We start from the raw sequence: 21,421 nt of genomic DNA on the forward strand, positions 1-21,421 counted from the left end.
TGCTTTACTAAATTTAACAAATTCGAAATTTGGGCAATAGATTAAAAAAAAAAATTAAAAAAAAAAAAAAATCATTAAAACCAACGAAAATAATAAACTGCAGGTAGAAAATTCTTATGTTGAATTGAATTCATAGACAGATGCCGTACTCTTTGGGTAATTTGATTTTCTTCAGATCATCTTCAGCATTAACGTTGACCTGGGCAACGTGGCATCCCAGAGCCAACAGGGTCCTGAGGAGAAAAGACAGATATGAAACAGGGAGAGTGATAATATCAATGTTCAAGCCCTATTACACCTCATTAGATGAAAAAGTCTGAGCCTTACAGCAGAAAGAAATCCACTGAGGGAGATTTTTAATGCAGCTCATTAGACATTGATAAATCTCAGTGAATCGATGCAGCAACAATATGAGCAGCACTCAGCTTTGGCTGTGTGGATACAGTATGTAATCGATGAACTGCATACCTGATTGAAGCTCACTGTAAGAGGAGGCCCTCATCGAGCCAGGCCAAATGTTTTTACAGTGAGATGACTCAGTATTTGGCTCAAATAAGCTTTGGATCCCAATATTTCTTCAAAAATCAATAGTGTAATTCACTCAGGAGATGCAAGTCATTACAAGCAGGGCTTTAATCTTAGTCTGAATCTGCTCTTGCGCGGCATTCAGCAGGGAGCAGCAGCAGTTCCATGAATATGTAATTGGATTATTTAGCGAACTGCCCGGCCTTACTTAAGTGTTTCACTCGACATCTGCAGGTTGTAGTTCCTTTCAGTTTCAGGCAGCTTGGTGAAGTCCACAAGGCAAGGGTGCTGCCTCTTGTTGTCATCACGAACCTGGAGAGAAAGCAGTTACTGCACGCTTCGTCTCGCAGCACTCAGGCTTTTGGTTTATAAGCGTCTCTAACTGTTACAGATTTAAAGACAAAAACACCCCGAAGTTAAAAAGATTAAGCCTCGCTCGGTATTCAGAAAATAAAATCGGGGCTGTAATCAATTTTATCTGCAGAGGATGTTCACGGATGCATTATATATGTTTGTTTTAGTCTTTGACTGGTTTAAGCCTGAGGTGTTAATTTTTCTAATGAAGCGCAGATAAGCCTGAATGAGCTTAAAGAACAGAGTCACAGAGGAGGGAAGCTCAGCTCTCTCCGAGAGAGTCGACTAAAGGAAAATTTACTGCTGCACGAAGACTCTCAATAAGACGCCGCCAGTGACTCCTTCTGATAATGTGCTATCTGCTGTTGGCAATAGCTGTGGTGCACATAAGGTATGAGCAACGTACAGCAAGGGCAAGAAATGAAAACAACGACGCTGCATCCAACTTTATTATCATCCCGCCTGCCAAAATATCCGCTGCTCGTCCAAAGATGTGTCGGTCTTGGATCGAGTGCAACGTCACTCCGACCTCATTGACTCATTGAGCTTGTTACAGCAAAATTAAACACCGAGCAGCTGTTTGGACCTAAATGTTGTCCTTAATAAACTGTAAGATCTGGGGTTAACACCCCGAGTGCAGCGTCCTCACGTCTTAATTAATGTGATTGTCATACTCTTTGGAAGGTGAGACACTCATTAAGTTTGTTAAACGGCCGCAGTGGCGAAAAGCCTCAGAGGGAAATGATTCTCTGATAACCACTAGAGCACAAAAGAGGCTGCGTGTGTGTGATCGGACTTTTAACGGAGCTGTCCTGCAGCGAACAAGAGCATCGACTGACAGTGAAATGATGGGAGAAAGATAGAGGGACAGTGGAGACAGAACCGATTAAAATGTCTGTAGATGTACAAGATGTTAACTGCAGTTATCTTTAATTTATTTCTGTACCATTTTCGGTGAGTTTGAAAATAATAATAATAATAAAATCACTAATACAAAAATCTACGTTTAATTGTATTGTAATTTACCTTAAAAATAAACCCAGCAGAACAAAACTCTGTTTATAATCATCAGCTCCATTTTTTTCCAATTTTTTTCTGTTAAAGCTTTTTCTGAGAAGTGTTTGCTCCAGGAGAACATTGTACAGTGAAAACTAAACGAAACAGTGATTTCTTACAGCAGGTAACAGACTGATTGTGTATGTATGAAGACAGATTACCCGCCAGGTAAAAACTCTTTGATGGAAAACCGTCTTTTCCCAGTAAAAGATACTTTCTTTCTGTGATTGTGTTCCTCTTTTATAACATCTTTCATTGTCTCCTTTCTTCTCTTCTTCAACTGACATGAAGCTTTAAAATCTCCTTTCTTTCACTTGAGTGTTGTGGAACAGTCTTTTTCTGTAGCTGTGTAGGTCGTGCCGTGTAGATTGAGGGACCGAAATCTTCGAGTTAATGAGCCATTAACAAGCATTATAATGTCGATGGCTGGACATGACCTTCATCACCGCCCCTTTCCAAACACACCCGGGGTGTTTTTGTGTGAGTTTTGTCACAGTCTGCATGTGATGAGGATGAATAGCAGGATTACCTTGCCGTAGGTCCAGCCCAGTTCAATCTTGTTCATCCCCCACAGTTCGTGGATGTTTTCTGCCAGCTTGTCCCGGATGTTGTCCAGGTGAGGGGGCAGAACGATCTGCACCATGAGGAGGAGGGAGCAGATGGTAGAGTTGGAAGAAAGATGTGGGAGGAAAAATAAGATGACAAAAGAAAACCGCTCTCTTTAAAAAAAAAAAAATGTTTTTTACTTCTGTCCATGCATTTGTTTGATTGCTGGGGATTGTAGAACTGAGCACCTATTTTGCATTTGTGCTTCAGGGAAACTGCTGCAGGTCCAAATGTTATGTAACAGGGGTGTGACACAAAGTAAATTCATCTTAAAAGGGAGATTCCTTAAACCTCCTGAGCTTTTATTTTATTTTTAAACGATACTTAAAGAAGAAGGAGCAGATCAGACATACAGCAGAAATCTGCAAATCTTCATTTGCTCTTTTATTATCTACATTCGTCCTTGGCTGCGTCCTGAATTTTCCGCCTCACCTGGCTGGTGTCGACAGGGGTGGGGATGAAAGAGGCCTGAGAGAGGAACTTGGTGGTTCCCAGCAGATCACGGACCCCCTCGATGTCCCTCTTGTAGTCCTTCACAGGCTCCACGTGCATCTTCTCCTTTGGCAGCAGCGCCTCGTAGCACGGAGAGTAACCGGTGGGCGGCAAAAACTTGAAATCTCCGTGGCGTCCGCCCAACAGGAAACGGGCTCTGAGATGGGAGGTGACACAGCATTGGATGAAATCCTTTCACCTTGTAATCAGGAATTTTATTTCTACTCAAATATAACTTCAAACAAACGGACCTCTGTCATCACATAAGACCGGGGCTGCAGTGAAGAGTAAAGCTGATGAAAGGCAGCGATTTTACCAACCTGCTTCTACTGAAATAAATCTTTCAGTCAATAAATGTATTCCTACTTTCTAACACAAATATAATTAAAGTGGTGAGCAACAACTTTCAGGGAACGGTGTCGGGTTTCTTTTTTCTTCATGACAGGACATAAATCAGTTCAGTTATGTGTTTGTTTAGGTTATTTTTTTGGGCATTGTTACCTTTATTTTTTAGGGAATAGTGAAGAGGCACACACATGAAACAAGGAGAAAGAGATGCCAAGCTATGAACAAACAGTGGACACTGTACTTATGTGACTTAGCAAAGGTTAAATTTAGGACTACAATATTGCTGATAAAGGCTGACAAGCTGCAAACATACAAAAAAAACAACCAGCACCTCTGTTGGAAATACTTTTCCAGTGGATTTCCAAATTATAAACGCAGAGCCTTACTTGACACCTGCTGAGAAGCTGACGACGGGGAAGAAGAACCCGTCGGTGTTGAAGTCCTCGAACATGCCCTGGACCGGCTGCCCGTTGATCCTGAAGGACATGCTGGGAGCTCCCAGATCCAGACAGCAGCTGACCACGTCGTCCGAGTTCAGCAGGTGCTGGTTAATGGAGGCCACGGCCCTCGGGATTCGGCCTAGACAACGCCGGGCGGAGACAGAGAGGGAGGATGGATGGCTGTTATACGGCTGCAAAGTCATTGCGAATGTAGGGCAGGATGACGCGGCGAGGAGAAGAGAGGGAAGCAGAGAGGTGGAGATGATTGCTTTAAAAAGGAATGACATGAAATGGATGAGGCGAGGTGATGGGTCTTTCCCGCAGATTTAGAAGGGAAGAGAGGTGAAGTAGGTGTTACAGTATGCTTTTAGGGCAGAGAAGAGAAGAGAAGAGCCCTGAAGCACCGAGCCAACAGTTGGCTGAGCCAAATTACTGGCAACTTCTTTCCTCTGATGCAGGCAAAAATAAATATCTCTGCAATCAGCCTTGCACTTGAGTTAGAGGCCTTGCAGCGTGTTTGAAGGTGTCATGCAGGTGTATCGAAGTCATTAGCGAAGGTGTACGGCTTTTCAGAACCACTCACGGAGGTCTGTCGGGTAAAGGTTTCATGGTGGAAGTTTTACATCAGTATCAGTGCTGTGTGTCCTTCACTGTGTGGAAAATGTAACAAGCAGCCAAGAGAGTGGACAGCAGGCTGCTGCATTATTCATAGTAAGATCTGTCAGGGAAAAGTCCTTCCATGTGTCTTTTTCTTTTTGTATAACACACAATAATGTTACAAACTGGTATAGAAGGATTTGACCAGTTCCTATTATATACTGTAGAGCAGACAAAATTTGTGTCTCTTTGTCTTCTTACAGGTTTTAAATCTCAACACTCACATGAAACCAGACACCTGTGAAATATTAGGTTGAGAAACCCACCTGACCACAAATGAAGCCCATCAAAGCTGTAGGAGTACAGGTCGTCCCCGACGCCGTTGCCCCCCCACCCCTCTCCTCCACCGGGGTACGGAGCGTAGCCCTTCGTGTTTGCCCAGCCGACCCTCAGGTGGGTCGGCTCTCCGGTCACAAAGTGGTCCACCTGGTCGATGACCAGCTCGAAATACCACTTCTTATACTGAGCCGAGCCTTCAGCCATGCCCAGGAAGATGTTGGGCCTCATACTGGAGGGGAAAACAGAGCATGAAGACGGGTGACTGATGAAAAGTAGTGGTAGTGGAAAAGTTATTTAGGTATATTTGAAATTAGCTCCAAATATTGATCCCAAATTTCCTCTTTTAACCCATTCAAAACATCAACTGAGTGCAATGGGATAATAATTTGAGATTTAGGGGTGCTATCGGTTGCAGTAAGACACTGATATTTCTCATTTTAACCAACGATCAAAGCGGATTTAAAATATTGTGAGTGAAAACTAAATCCATCAGGAGGCTGCACCAACACTCGTCTGTTTCTTTACCTCTGAACGTCATTGACCAGTCGAGTCTGAAGCAGCAGGTCCCTCTTGGGAAGCAGGTTGTCACAGATCAGGTTCTGATTGGTTCTCACCGCCACCCCGTTGCAGACACAGAGGGAGCACAGGACGTCCAGAATCTGACAGAGAGAGAAGTCAAGGTAACACTTGTGGCAGGACAAATGTGTCAATCATTCACACACTAAGATAAAAAAACATTCAGATTCTCTGTAACCTGCGACGCATGCAGCGCATGCACGCAGCATGAAGGGCCGTCAAGGCAGCAGGACTACAGGGTTCCACCTGTCAATCATGATCAGCAGCTATTGTTTACAAGGATGCCATTTCATGCCTGGTACGATTTACAAGGTAAATATTAGGAGACTGTGACATTTGAACACTGTGTTTAAAATGCACAGCAGGAATGCAGCTAAACACTTAAGCCATAGCAAAAGGTTTTAAATAGACTGTTTTTAGAGTTCAAGTTTGTCAGCTTCACTTTTGTTTAACAGTGATTGAGGATTATGAGCCAATATGTAAATTTGGTGTCAGAATCAAGACGATGTCACGCATTAAAGAGGATGAAGAAATGATTCGGGGGTTCAGATAAAGGCTAGAGCTAGGTAGAGCTATAATGTGCTTTTCAATCAAATTCGGATTTGTCTATTGTGAATAGACTTGAATTTGAATTAACTCAAAAGAAAATAACAAATAAAATTCCACTCAAACAGGATTGTAATTAAGGAAAAACGTCATGAAATTTCCTGCATTTCAAAAATGAAAAAATACCTAAAACATTTGCTTCCAGTTGCAACATATAATAAAATATTTGTATTTTATGGCTTCACCTAATTTCACATTAAGATTCAGCTAAAAGCACGGCTGAGCTTTTAGACTCTGATGAAAGTAAGGTGAGGTCACACTAAACATTAAAATTTTGACCTCAACAGGTGACAAATGTCTCTATTTTTAATCCATTTAGGATTTTGGTTTTCTGGTTTATTACTTTATTTTGATTGTGTCTTTCAAAAATCATGACATTCAGTCTAAATATAATCCAAGTGTTCTACTTGGAGTCTTGGCTCGCACCAGGAGCCAATCACTCTCCGCTCCAAAACACGTCTCCCTAATATTTAGGCTCCTGCCTTCATATTTTGACCCACCTTGTGATTGCGTCCGTGCTTGTAGAGCAGAGAGATGATGGATTTAATGTGCCCTTTCTGGATGATGTTCAGAGCCTCTGGGCTTTCTACCAAGATACAATGGAGGACTTCCAGGATTCCTTAAAGGGTGATACAAAATATTTGTCGTTAACAGAGCAAATGTTTACTCAGTGGACAACATCTTAACATCCATCGAGCAGTTATTTCATGCATGTTTTTAAAGTTTTCAATCAAGAATCTGAAAAAAAAAAAAAAAAAAGTGTTTCCCATGATACCTGATGAAGATTCGAGTCTCTCCAGTTTGCTGACCAACCAGTCCAAGTTGCGAGAAAACTGGGTGCAGTTGTTCCTGTTTCCACGAATCAGTGACGCTTAAAACACACAAACACACATAAGCTTTAGTGAAGACAATAATAATGTTTAAATGTGTAAAATTATCGCCAAACAGCGGATATTGCTGGATGTATGACTTTCTGGTCACCAGGTAGATATTAGAATTCATTAAATCTGTGAAACTACATGACAGGAACTATTATAAAATCTTTCTGCTAGAAAATATCTGGGAAAATCTGTAAAGCCACTGTGAAATCACGAGCTCACTGCCCTATAAAAAGTTGAGGTGTGTTGCCTTGTGCCCTTTGGGTGCCACTGTGGCAACATTAAGAAGTCTCCCTCATTACTTTCCCGGATCATTTTTCACCATTATGATTCAGGGACACCAGACAGATAATGCCCGTGAAACAATTTAACAGCACTTTGTGCCCAAGAAATACTGATGGTGGTCTAATCTCCTATAATTCAGCCTCTTCAGAAAAGTTATAGTTCAATGCGAACACAGAACGAGTCGGAGGCAGTGATGCTCACTGTGAATGATGTGAAAGTGAAATGAAAGGACAGAGACGAGAGCTTGGGGCTACACAGACTTCACATTGTGGTTACATTAGCATAGAGTGTCTTAGTTAATGCTAATGTTACTTAATAGAGAGAGGGCAGAGCTTCTAATAGTGATACTGGCAGCAATTTAATGAGGCTAAGCGATGAAAATGAAAAGATTTATGCTTTTTAATCCATGATCAACAATTATGCCTCATAAACAAGGTCTCTTTACTGAAAATTTAACTTTATTTGTCACATTTTACCTATTAGATGGGGAATTTTGAATAGGTTCCCATTAGCTATGCATTAAAACATCAACAAAACATTGTATAAGTCATACTAGTGGATGAAGACCCTCAAAAAATGTTGTTTTTGCTGACCTGTAGTGATTAAACTTTACCATTTGCTGCATTGATCTCATGTACACGTAAATTAACTTCACATTTTTTTTAAAAGTGAGGGCAGTAAGTTTTTCTTATTAAATATAAACTCCTCATTTCTTAGAATAGAAGGGAATAGAAATATGTAAACATCTACATTAATGCCAATAATTATGACAACAATCTGCTCTCCATTGTGGACAATAGACTCAATAGACTCACTCTACTGTCAACACACAGTAAACACACAACATAATTGTATTGCTTTTACGCTTTATCTTTCTAACCAATGCTGCTGTAGCGAAACCATTTACCTTCATGGAATCAATAAAGTCTGTCTGTCAATACTGACACAACTTGACCAACTTCATCTGGCGATAAAGAACATGTGATTTGATAAATATCTCCAAAATAGCTGGATGTTCAACATTGCGGTGCAACTGTTTTCTTAACTGCTGCTTCCAAAGGTCAACAATGACCTGAACCCCAAATTATTCATGTATTATAATAAATTATAAATGTTATTAATAACACAATACAGATACGGGCTCTTAAAAAAAAAAAAAAACAGACATTCAAAATCACAGATCTACCTCTTTGGGAACACTTGCTGTCTGGACAATTAGCTTATATCAATAAGTGTGTGTTTTCCTTAAAAATTAAGACCCTCTGGCTCTTTGGAGAGAAGGTCAGAACAAACAAGGCCGCTGCACAATTCATCATGCAAAATGTGCTCCAGCATGCCGCCCTCTGCATCCTTGGGGATGACCCCACTGTGGGGAAGGCTCGAAGTCTACTCAGAGGAGTGTGTTTGTGTGGCTTTTCAGCATGTGTGTGTACATGTGGAGAGTACATGCGGGAGAGGGGATGATGAATATAAGGGCAGTCAAGGTGAGCCGAGGGGAAGCTGTTGATGGGAGAGCTCCGATGACAGCAAAAACAAACTACCCCGAGAAAAAAGTACAACTTTTCATGGTCAAAGCTTTAACATTTATGACTCAGTGCAGGCCCTGAGAGGATGGGAAAATGCCAGCACCTGTGATGGCTGGCATTTTGTTAACGATGTTGTCTTTTTCTTCAAATATTCAGCTCATTGCTCCCTGCCCTGCCTTCAGAGAGGATGTGACCTAGATGGAAGGCAGGTCAGACTACAAAATGATGAATTCAAAAGGCTTTTTCTCTCTCCAGTCCCAAATCACAAATAATTACAAATAAATGTCATGTAAAGTCTGTGACCAGCTGTGAACTCCAGAGGCATGAAACAAGAATAGTGAGGAGTGAGTTTATAAGGGAGGAGGAGGAGTGTAAAGGAGAGGAGGAGGATTCGGCAAAGACACGGAGGGGAAGATTAATACTGCTCGTCCGGCAGGAGTCAACAGCTGACAGCGCTGGAAAGAAGATCTTTGCAGTGATCCATCGCTCTGGCCGGCTTACCCAGCAGTTCATAGAGGAGATTGAGGATGTCCTTCCACGCCGCGCCCGCCTCCTCCCCGGCCATCTCTCCGAAGTGGGCTGCACTGTTGTACACGTTCATCCGGTCAATGCATTTGGACAAGAGACTCAGCATACCCTGAGAAAAAAACAAATATGAATCATACGATTTAATGGATAATATGCGATATTACAGCAGCAGACCAGAACTATATTCTTTTTTGTATCAAAAAACAGAGAAATAATACCTTTGAAATTATTGAATTTGGTGAATTTTTTTTTTGTGTGTGCATATATTTTATGGAACTCTGGCCAAATCAAAACTGTGAGATTAAAAAAATAAAAATTCAGTGTGTATAAAAAATGTATTGTATTTCTTCCCAATCTTTTTGATGCTCCAGTTGAACCAGATTTAAAAGGCTTCAGACTGTGAATTACTTCTCCGTTGATGTAGTTGATGCATTAAAGATGCACTGAAAACAGTATGGGAAACTTTTATCCAAAGTATTTCAAACATCGGACATCTTAAGCCCCTTTTTTATCGAGAATAAGTTTAATTATCTGTTGGTGTACCAACGATGTAAATTATCCTGACGTAGCGAACGTCACAATCAGCCTTTTGTTAGAGAAGTCAATGGCTCCCCTCTCACCTCCTCTTTGAAGAGGTCCTGCCGTTTGATGAGTGAACGGAGGAGACACTGTTTCTCCTCGTGCTCCAGCTCTAAATCGGGCTGCTTAAAGTACTCGATCAAGTCGTTCAGCGTCTGCAGCACCTCTTCGACGTACCCGGCCACCGCCGTGGACTCGCCGTCGGCAGTTCTGTCCAAAGCCCTACAGGAAAGACAGGGGAGGCGAGGACGAGACTCAAACTGTAAAACTTGAAACAGACCTGGTGAGAATAACTATCATGCTGTCTTTTTGTGACGGGCAAATTAAAGTATATGCGAATGCTCCTCTTACTTGATGAAGTTGGTGAAGAGGAACGTGGAGTTACGGATGATGCGCGCGGCCCGAGACTCCTCATGCTGACAGCGCTGGAGGGTGAGCCCGTCGTCCATGTGGCCCTCAGAATGTAGGCAGGCCTGCACACGGACAAAACACGGGTTTTAATTTGATTTTATTATTAAAATAGAACCAACACAAACCAGGGATACAACCAGGCACCAAAAACCAGCCAGGCACCTTTTGTCCAATCAGATTTTTGAAAATGTATCAGTGTAATATCTGAGATGTTCATGTTTTAACAGCTATTAAAGAATCATACAAACACAGAGTTAACCCAACATTGCTTTTTGATTATTCTTAGATATAACATCACGGTTTTAGCAGGTATTCTGCAACCACGAGCTAGAAGAAAAAAATGTGAACACTTTGTTTCAGGGTGAATGAATTATCAAGGATTCATGCATTAATACCTCATGAAGTCATCAGGAAGTAACGTGGATTCAAAGTCTTTTATTCATGATCTCATGCATGAACAACACATCAATTAAAGCATTAACTAAGGTGAACACATCATCAATGATTATGATTTATGAAGCATGATTAGGACAAAGTCTTCCATTCAAATTTGGACCACTGAACCAAACTCTGCAGCACAGAGCTCATCTAAAATCATCATTATGTAATGATATATTCGTACGTAATCTGTAACTATAAAGACAGAGGCTCCTGCAGCTAGAGGGTATACGCCACCAAAGCTCAGTGAAATGTGACTCACTGTGATCAAACAGCATGATCGAGAGAAGAGAGGGCGAGCAGGAGGATTAAAGTGTAAACTGACCATCACCTCCTGTCAGGTGCATTGGCGCGCTGCCAAGGCTGCAGGGACTGTCTGGCGCCAGCACGAGGTGGCGTTCAATGTCCCTGGAGGAATGCCCGGCAATGAGCGGCGTTCATGTGTTGCCCTAATCCCCCTGTCTCACCCAAAACTAACTGTCACCCTCCATGTGACCAATTATCACATTTAAACAGGCTGCTGCCTCGTGTGCAGGACGGGTGCGAGTTTGCAGAGTGGCGCCGCAACAAGTGGACCCGGCGTAGACAATGTTTTCATGTGAGGGGGAGAATAAACATTTGCCGGGATACATAGATACATAGATATGTGTATCGCTATTCAACGATTGAGTCATAATTATACATTTGGCACTTTCACCGGTGATACAGATAGCTCCTCACGACATCATCGTATTGTTGAACTTTTGTTAACCATAAAAAAAAAAAAAAGACTAGATTAAAGTAGGTGAATGTTTAAAAGTCTCAGGTTCACGATGCGATTACTTTGATTACCTGTTTGGGGATTTGCACTGCCAAAGTACAACACCGACTTTGTTCTGATACTATCAGGTGTAGTAGAAGAGGGAAAGAGGGAGCAGTAACAGAGGTGTCATCTGCCAAAATCTATTTTGAGCAGCTTTATTATTTTGTGTTTGTGTGTTTTGTGGTCTCATTGCGCATTTCACTGAACAGACTACATACAGGAAACCTAGGGCCAGTGCGGAGAGGGGGGGGTTGGAAAATATTTTTAATGTGTGCAGGGATGATTCGGTAAAATTAAACTTTCCCAAGAAAGGTTTTGTCCTACTTACCCTTCTTTTCAGGGGACCAAGACGAGATGATTTGGCATCAGGCGCCTGGTAGGACAGCCACAGTCCTGTCTCCAAGTGCATGATGAAGCAGACAGAGTCTCCGTACTTGATCTCCGGCACTGCCATACCTTCAATGTCCTTCTTTGGGCCAGAGTCCCCCTTTTCCTGTCGTGTTTACATTGAGAGGAACATACCCACATTAGCAAATATACACTGACAGAAATTTAGCATACACACACACTCACACACACACACCACACAGGTATGGGAATATGCAAAATTAAGATATATTGTGATTAGACAGTAATCAGAGAGGCAGGTTGAGGAGAGTGCATTCCATCGGCCTGCCAGGACGTTGCTGCTGGCCTCATTAACTCGGCTACATTTCTGGCACGGAGATGGAGCGATGCAGGTGATCGCAGGCGACAGCAAACGGCAAGGAACATATTAATACCAATGTTCAACATGGCAAAGCGTTGACCTTTGCAGGTACAGGAACTGACTGGCACAGGGTGTTGTAGATAAGGAAATGGGGAGGAGACAAGACTCAGAAATGAACAAAGAGTCTTTGTATATAAGAAAGAATCGACTTTTCCACACAAGCACGAGTCGTCATTAATCTCACAAGCCCTCAAGGGTCCTGACGCAGTGATTACTACGGGGGCAGTTACACGAGTCGAGAAACAGTTGACAGGACTCAGGAGGATTTTTATACTGTATCTACTGTAGATAAAAGGATATCTACAGGGACACAATGGAGCTCCGTGAAGGAGACTCATTATGTGTTGTGCTCTTTTTATGTGACTGTAGTCATTTCAACACATGATAATAATGAAGGATTCCTCTCAAAACAAACAGTGTGGTGCACAAAAATGTACACAATAAAGCATTTTCCGATTTCAATATTAGGTCTTCTTTTGATCACAATGGAAAAACGATCTGTAATATAATCTTTACCTTCTGCAGCACAGTTTGAAACACTTTTTACAACATTTCTGAGCATCATTCAACTGCCTATCTTCAATTAGAATTTTAAGTAAATCACATGCTCCTCTCTCAGGCTTATTTTTAGCAGCGAGATGTTATTTTTGGAAGGCAGGCTAATAAAACAGAAGCAGAAACCTGCAGGGTTCAACACAGCGAGCGTGGGAGACAAAAGAACAGGCTATTATTGAGGGAATGAATTAAGGAAGGAATGAAGGAATACAAAGTGGGTATCCTGAGAAAAATAAAACCTCAAAGGATCAGATTAATTCCTAATACTGCAGCAGTGAAGGTAAATTTCTCCTAATTTCCAAATTGAAAACGGCTAAATGCAGGCCAGTGTATGGAAAACATAAATGTTTACCATGTTGTCTACTCAGCAGCTGTGAAAAGGTCAATTTATGGCAGAAAGGCTTGAGCTCATTAAGAGCTTATAGAATCGCCTCGGGAGTCTTTGATGAAGTAGTCGGGGGAAGATATTTTGAGTCCTCTTTTAATGAGGTAAGTTAACTAACAGCGTTTATTTACATCAGCACCCAGAGAAGCCTTCAAATGGTGCAACTGCCTTGCTCAAAAGGCACATCGGGGCTGGTGGTAAAAATAGAATTATGTTTACACAGGGAAAGAGAACACCGACCTTCGAGGCCCTGAAGCAGAAAGCGGTGGCCGAGGTGTCGGACTTCTCTCTGTCCTGCAGGACCAGTCCACGGTCTTCAGTCAGGGCCAGATAGTGGCCGGTGGCGAGATGGCGCAGTCGGAAGGCCTGGCCCCACCGGATGTGGCTGCCGCTCCAGCTGAACACAGAGAAACGGTGTCATAAACTTTGGATGCAATATACGATTGTCTGTTTTTCGACAGTGTAAACGTCCCTTTATTTGACATTAACAGGTGACAGGTATCAAAGCAGCACTTTGAAAAGGAATTTGTAAGAAATGTTTAAAATTTATCTGAAAGATCTCGAAAAAAGGACTTTTTTGATGTCTGAAGCTTCAGGGCCATATTTATTTTTAAAGATATTGAACAATATCCAGCCAGATTTTGGAGGTAGATTAGTTTAATTAACAGACAGAACCAAATAATATAGTTCTCTTGCAGATCTAGTTATTCACATAAGTTGACCAAACTGCTCTCAGTGCTTCATAGATCTGTTAAGTGAATGAAAAACTGACTTCATGAATGAAAGAAAAATAACACCACTGATATTCGTTTACCATAATTCCCTCCTTTGTATTTACAGAAACACTGACTGCTATTTAATTCTGCAGTGACGATTAAATCACCCAGCTGGAAAACATTAAATGTATCCAAAACAATATACAATTAGAGTTTATGAACTAGAAATGGCTCAAGTTTTATGTCAATGGAGTTTAACTTTCTCGATATGGATGATTCAGTGTGAAAAATCCTGCTCAAAATTCCTCCCTGAGCCAAAAAGAAGAAAATGTGCCATAATAGATGCACCTGCGCCGTCTCAACGTGTAGCGACTCTGACAGGAATTCCCAGTGAGAGCTGGCAGAAGATATGACTGGAGAGAAATTGCGTGGGTGGCCAGTTAAAGAAAGGAAAGAGAAGAAAGAAGAGGGAGGGTGATAGACAGGAGAGAAGTGGATTGAAAAGGATGGTAAACAGAACCTCACACTTTTGAGGATTCTGCCAACTAATTGGTAGCGACAGCTCAGAGGGAGGTGAAGTTTATATATAACCTACAGTACAGCGTCCGTAACGTTCAGACATAAAGCTCCAATTCTTTATGTTGTTCTTGAAGATCCCACCCAAACAGGACTAGGAAATAGGAAATTGGTGTGTTTCTGAGAGAAATCTATGTCAGAGTTTTATATTATTTACTTTACAGGTGTTTTTATTTAGATACAGTGAGTGTGTATTCAGGTGTGATCGCACCTGATCCGGAGAGGCTCCAGTCGCCACAGTGAGCGGGCCCTCGACGCTCCCTTACCCGCCTCATAGTTGACTATCCTGGGAGCACAAAGACACAAGACTCAGTTATTTCGATCCTTCAAGACCCAGCAAAAATAATATGAGGAAATTACAGGGGTTTTTCCTCTGTTTCTGATGCTGTCATAGTGTTATAGGTGGTAGGCAATTATTTGACTAAAAACTACGTATTTTCACATAATTTTGGACTATTATCATTACAATATTTATTTGAAAGCGCACTGTCTGCCATAAAAATAATAATTAAACACATAAAACAAAGCTCAGTGAAGCTACAGTGGCTTAGAAAAAACCTTTTGGTGTTGCACCTCAGTGTTATAATTGAAATGAAAACCCTGAAATCTGTTCAGTGGAGCAGGGAATGCCTTTAATCCTGATCAGATCTCCCTGCTCAAGCAGTTGGACACTTTTTAGTGAAACTGATTCAGGAGGAAGAAAATTTCCACAGTGAAACGTGAAAGGTCAGAGCTTCTCAGCAAAATATGACCCGTCTGCCTTTGCCGAAGATTAAACCAGAAAATGAGCTGACATTAAAAAGGATCTGAGCTGAATTTTACACTCATGAACGAATACAAAAAGGGGAATTGTATGAATTCTCCTTGAACTCAAGAGAAGGACACTGGACATGTATTGTAAGTGTGAAACTTCAAACCTCAGTTCGCATAATTGCTCTATTTCGGCACTTCATACCATCATATATACAGTACACGGACAGAAGTTAAGTCATATTACAGTTGGTCACTAAGTAATTTCATTGAAGTTTTGATAAGTTTCTCCATCAAACAGCACTTTGGCCATTAGAAAAGGACAGCGTTTCTCTATTATCATCCCTAAAAAAAAAAAAAAACATCTTTCTCCATTGTTAGCTTCAGAGATTTAAAACTCTCTGGTCACAAAACAACTCAGCTGAATTTAGTTGCATTACTGAGACAGCTAATTACAAACCTCTGCTCCTCCTCACTCTTGTCTGCTCCGGGGATGGTCAAACTCTCATCGTGCCCATGACAGAGACGCATCACATGTCCACCAATCAAAAACCCTGACAGAAACAAAAACAACATGATGTTTCAATATTTTCCTGTTTGATCTTGCAGAAACTCTGTATCTTTAATATGGGTGTATGGTTCCTCTTTTTTTCAGACACCAACTGTATAATGAAAGAGAAGATGTGGAAATATTAATTTAAAGACTTCAACATTAAAAATACTGGAGTGCTGTTAACTGAAAATATGATTAGAGTTGACTTTAAATGTCCCCCCCCCCTTTTTAGCATAACGGCTTAGCGTGTATAGAACTTCATTAGACACAAGAGACCCATTGTATTTGAGAGCTTCACTTAATATGCAGAAAACTGTCCTTGAAAAGAAATGAACAGCTGTTCCTCTGGTTGTTGCTGCGGTTAATAACTCACCTACAGCCATGTTCCCCGATGAACAGGTCGGCTGGACGTTCCACAGGGTCTGCATGAAGGAGGCGTCAACCTGAATGTTGCCGTTGGAGATGGAGAGATGCTGGAAGACAGAAGCAGGTCACACAGTGCTTCAGACAGACAGTTGTTGTGTTAGCGAGAGGGAAACGGAGACAAACAGTGAGATTCAGCGACGCTGCACAGAGGACGGAGATGTCCCAGTGTTTGGATTTGAAAAGAGGCAAAACAAACTTTGTGTCTCTCCTCCGAAGCTGCCAAACAGCGTTCCAACACTGTTGAGTAAAAAAGGTACAGCTGCATGTGTTTCTCTATGCAGCAGAGTCCTCATAATAAAATATTTTCTTTCCAGCAGTCTGTCTTAAATAGATGATGTGGAGGTGTGGTAGCATTCAGAGGTGAGTGAAAGCTTCAGCAATATTCAAGTAAGAGGTGGCATGTTGTTTTGTAATTTTTAAAGTACTGCGCAGAAGTTTTAGGCACCTTAGACGTTTAAATTCTGATCCATCACCCAACACGACCAGGGAGGCGTCTGATCCGTTCCAAATGTATTCTGCAGCATGATATATGACCCAAAACATACAGTCAAGAGTTATAAAGAATTATCTTCAGAGACAAGAGGAACAAAGAGTCCTGCAACAGACAATCTGACCCCAACACAGCCCCGATCTCCACATCATCTATTTAAGACAGCCTCAATCCACCGAAAAACAGCCGACCAGCCAACCTGAAACCCGAAAAACTGCTCGTACCAATGAGAACTGGTGGTAAATGCATTGAGTGGTCGTACAAAAAAAATGGTTTGATTTACTTTAAATTCGTCGTATAAAAAGAAACGCTTCATGGTATCATTTTTGCAACTATTCTCGCTTAAGGCTTTTATTGCCTAAAACCCTTTGCACAGTATAACCATTGAAAAACAACATATTTTTACATCGTTGTTGAGCCAAATATAAGCAGCAAATTTAGTCCATATTGGTGTCAGCTTTTGAGTTCTTTCTGAAACTGTACCGTGCACACGCCCCACCGTGTAGACAGATAATATGGAGTGATGGAGAGATGCACATCAGTGTTTTGAATTATAACTGCACTGGTGCTCCCTAATATGATTTATTTTTTATCATCCTGACATTTGGGCACCCGGCTTCAACCCTGGATGCAGAGCGGAAGGAAAACTGCTGACATAATTCAGCCGAACCGGACACAAAGACACAAAGCAGCCAACACCTACAACACACTGCATCACAACCTCCCTGATTGTTCACGGTAATAAAGCACTGATTACTTTTGCCTGAATTTCTGATGCGTCGCATTCTTCAAAAGACAAATTTCTGTCGCAGCGAATCAGGTGAAGATTTCCCATCGGGGGACATGAAAGTCTAGCTGTTTGCCGGTTCTGCTTTAATTGCACATTTCCCTCCCTGAAGGAACGGAGCAGCCCCGAGAAGACTGCTCACTCTCCGATGCCTGGCACGTCGCTGCACCTCCCTTTCGCCATTTCTCTCTCTCTCGCTGCCTCTTCCTCTCCTCCCTCCTTACCGAGCAAGTTAATTGAGGTTGGGTGTATCGCTCTGCATAGGGGACACAGCATTAACTCCAAGCTCATCAGTTAGATGGATGAGTTCCATAAAAAATATTTTTTTTGAAAGGAAAGTGCACAGGATGGCTTTTCAGGTAATCAGATTTCCATTACAGATAGCTGTGAAAAGTTCTCCAGTTCTCCCCTTGAACTGCCTTGTCAATCTTAAGTTAGCTGGAGTGAGACGGGTATCAGAGCTATCCAATGGCTATGAAACTTTCCAAAGTGCCTTCTGAGACAGACAGCAAACAAAAAGCAGACAACTCCAGCTATGTGGGGCGCATAATTCCCCCCCCCCAAAAAAAAAAAACAAAAACAAAAAAAAACACCCAACCATCCCTCATTACATTTGGTACAATTCTCTTTCAAGCTTCGAGACAGACACATGAAAACAGAGAAGGTCGTACGCAGTGAGTCAGAAACAAGAGACTAATACTGAGAATGTATCCAGACTGTCTGAAAAACAGTAAATAATCATGAGAGGAAAAAGAGTGTTATCTGGCAGTGAGAAACTGAGGAGAGGCGTGCTGGTTTAATGAGAACTGTTACAGTTAACGAGCCATCTTTAAAAGCTGCATCTTCCTCTCCAGTGTGCGACGCATTGTGCCGCCGTCTCCCAGTTTCTGACGAGAAACCACTTTAGTAACAAGATGCTGACTGACCATAATGTCTAATCATTGGAGTTGTTCCCTGCTAGCTGGTAAATGACGCTTTGAATTAAGAAAGTTACAGATTAAACAAAACGGTATGTGTATTTGTAATCACTGTCAATAAACCAGGTAATTAAGGGTAGATGTACGAAATGAAAAGCATCAGATGTTTTCTCCTTGACTTTATTACTTTGTGTAAAAGTGTGTGTATGTGGTTAATTAGGTGTTTTTGGATAATCATATTATTTATTCATGTAATAATTACCAAGTCCACATGGCTTTTCATTTTATAAACTGCAATTGTAAAAATAAAATGAGACTTTATGATTAAAAGTGTTTTTTCCTCTCCTACTTCTTGTGGACTGAAGCAAGCTGCTGCTTCAACTGCAGAAGTGACTAAAGTTATGTTGGACTGAATTTCTGGAATTCAAGAAACGTGAATTTGTCATCTTTTAAACAAAATAACGCACGAGATTATTTGTGCTAATTACAGTTTGTTTGCTTGTGAAACTATCAAAACTACGTATTTAAACCTTTAGCAGTCTAATTTTTTCCTCCGTTACAGGTGAGTTTGAAAGTTTGTACTGTGGTGAGGAGCCATTAGATGCGACTAACCAGGTATCTCTCCGTCGACACGCTGACGAGAATCAGGTCGTCTCCGATACGGACTTTCTCTCCCTCGGATCTCTGCTTGGACGCAGGGTGAATGGTCCACCAGCAGGCCTCTCCTATCGACGCACAAACACACAAAAACATTATCCATTAATTGGTGATAAAAAATGGAGCACAAAACTGGAGCATATCTATTTAGAGACGCAGTCATAAACATGCTATTTTATTCTCTTTTAATATGTTTGTCAAACAAACAGCAAAAACCATAAAAAAAATATCAACCATCTGAGAAAGACTGAAGGAGCAGTGAGAGTCTTGTTTGCACTTGATAAATGACGATGCCTTTTTATGGTTCAAATGTTAAATGTAGCACTACAGTGTACACACACACACACACACACAATATTTCTCCAAAGTGTATCGATTCAATCTCAAGGTTAAGTCCTGAAATGGCCACTCAGGAAGACTGAACTCAACGGCCCATTCGTCATACTGTACCTATTGAATCCTCTTGTAGTCCGACATCAAATGACAGCTTGTCTGTCAGAGACCTCGATGTCTTCAGACAGGTCAAGTACTGGTGAGTGGAAAATGAATTAGTGTCAAAGGAAACACACACAAAAAAACAGCTGCGAGTGGAATAAAGCTCCCGTTATAGTACCTCATTAGAATTAAAGGTATTTGCATATTTAACAAAAACATTAATGGTTCAGAGCATTAAAGTGCTAAACAATTAGTATGTTGTAAGATCAGAAAATGATCTATTATAAAAAAAAATTTTTAAAAAAAAATCTACATTTTGTCTGTCTGGTTTTATAATTGTAGTGCAAACAAAATAAGCAGTTTGAATACTTCACATTGGTCACTGTGTCATTGTCAACTTTATACACTTATTACAAAAGTTAATTTCATTCCAGCATGTCTTACTCAGCTCCACGCTGTATCGTTGATACTCACCATGCCACTGAAGGAGTGGCGTAGGAGGATGGCGTGGCCGTAGAGCAGCGTCCGGTGTCCACCGCCCTGACCCGCCTACCGGGAAATAAACAGGTAACAGATTATTATCATGTCCCAGCATACCTTCACCTGCGGACCGTGTCAGGCTTGATATTTCGCATTTATAGTCTAAGTTAGTACCTTCCACTTCACCTCTGATTAAGATATTAAATCTGAGTTCCCTTTGTGTTTTACAATTGGACCTCCATTAGAAGTGCAAGCAGGAAACAGACAAATAAAGAGGGAGGAGAAACACGCAAAGCTACATTCAGAGTCAAACAAACCAACGAACACGAGTACGGTACCACACTCAGTAGACAGATTGCTTATTCTTGTGACAAAACAAGAATAACTGTGACCTACAGTAGCAAAGTGCCCGAGGAAATGTGAGGAAACGGTTGAGCAAAAGAAAAAGGATGAAGATGAGTTTTTTTTTTTCACCGTCATCATGGTGAATAAAGAAATGACTTACCTTTTTAATCAACCTCTAGCAGCAGAGTAAAAAAAAAAAAAAAAAAGAATATAAAATGAGCGGTGACATCTAAATCACCTCTGCATCTGCAGCTGTGATTTTGGTTTTGCAAATATAAATCTGGAACAAGCCGACAGCTGGAGTCAGTTCACTTCTAAATCAAACGAGTGTGAGGCAAAGGCAGACAATTATGTACAAGTTATTTTCCATGAGATAGTTTTGGTATATTTCTCAAAGTTTGATTTTTAAACTTTGGATTAAATTGTTCAAAAAAAAAATAATAATAATCTAGCATAATACTTATGTAATAGATACTGTTACGAAAACGTTATTTTGTTAGATATTTCTCACTGTCATTAAAACAAATTCTATCATCGGGACTAAAAATGAACACGCTCTTCTCATACATTAGATGCCCAGTCCGCTTAATTTGACTGTTTTTTAAGCTTCTACTAGAAACAACCAAGGTTTACGACTCTGCTCCCCACTAAGCTGCACCCCTGTAGTGTTTATCCAACGAGCAACACATAGAAGCTATCCTCTTTCTTGTCCAGTTGTCAGCGTTAATTTGTGTGTGCTGGCAGGGGCATATTTAAACAGACCTAAAGGGAACTCCCAACTGTCCCCCTAAACATGACCCGAAGCTAATTCTCTCCTGGCCTCAAAAGTCTCTCCCAGATGGCTCGTATAAGATAGACGAAAAAAGAAGCGGAGGGTTCGATCAAAAGAAAAATGGGAAGAGTATCCAGCAACAGCTGGGGGAGCGAGGGGGTGGGTGGAGGAAGAGAGGGAGAGCTGGCCTGTATTTCAGGCCTGCTGTCGTGCTGACACATCACTGCCAGGAACTGTGACCTTTGGTTTCGGTGCCCCTCCCGCTGCACACTGTATCCTGAACAGCAGAGCACTGTTGGCTGTGATTTGTGTCAGGAAGTTTTGTCGTATAAGGGTTTGTATGAGTGCGTGTGTGTTATAGCAATAGTTTGGTTACATAATATACATTCAAAGCATATCTTTGATGATTTTCTAGGTTTTTC

At 41.3% G+C, this 21,421-nt stretch overlaps 1 protein-coding gene across 1 annotated transcript in view; it reads right to left on the reverse strand.

Annotated features, from left to right (window-relative positions):
- Positions 1–21,421, reverse strand: part of LOC138635044 (ryanodine receptor 3-like) — a gene marked incomplete at its 3' end in the record, with an annotated part of 103,603 nt that overhangs the window by 52,955 nt on the left and 29,227 nt on the right. The window contains exons 5-25 of the mRNA XM_069722352.1: positions 20,388–20,402; positions 19,877–19,951; positions 19,418–19,496; positions 18,923–19,035; positions 16,064–16,163; positions 15,598–15,691; positions 14,599–14,673; positions 13,336–13,492; positions 11,715–11,879; positions 10,087–10,208; positions 9,777–9,957; positions 9,130–9,265; positions 6,715–6,810; positions 6,440–6,558; positions 5,283–5,416; positions 4,745–4,986; positions 3,768–3,960; positions 2,974–3,190; positions 2,465–2,569; positions 734–837; positions 150–233 (exon numbers count right to left, since the gene is read on the reverse strand). Of these exons, the coding sequence (XP_069578453.1) occupies positions 150–233; positions 734–837; positions 2,465–2,569; positions 2,974–3,190; positions 3,768–3,960; positions 4,745–4,986; positions 5,283–5,416; positions 6,440–6,558; positions 6,715–6,810; positions 9,130–9,265; positions 9,777–9,957; positions 10,087–10,208; positions 11,715–11,879; positions 13,336–13,492; positions 14,599–14,673; positions 15,598–15,691; positions 16,064–16,163; positions 18,923–19,035; positions 19,418–19,496; positions 19,877–19,951; positions 20,388–20,402 (2,606 nt within the window). The remainder of the gene's footprint in view (positions 1–149; positions 234–733; positions 838–2,464; positions 2,570–2,973; positions 3,191–3,767; positions 3,961–4,744; positions 4,987–5,282; positions 5,417–6,439; positions 6,559–6,714; positions 6,811–9,129; positions 9,266–9,776; positions 9,958–10,086; positions 10,209–11,714; positions 11,880–13,335; positions 13,493–14,598; positions 14,674–15,597; positions 15,692–16,063; positions 16,164–18,922; positions 19,036–19,417; positions 19,497–19,876; positions 19,952–20,387; positions 20,403–21,421) is intronic.

Source organism: Brachyistius frenatus, unplaced genomic scaffold, assembly GCF_029030835.1.
Source record: "Brachyistius frenatus isolate BFR_SWC_R1_liver_20210118 unplaced genomic scaffold, ASM2903083v1 Contig_286, whole genome shotgun sequence".
NCBI lineage: Eukaryota > Metazoa > Chordata > Actinopteri > Embiotocidae > Brachyistius > Brachyistius frenatus.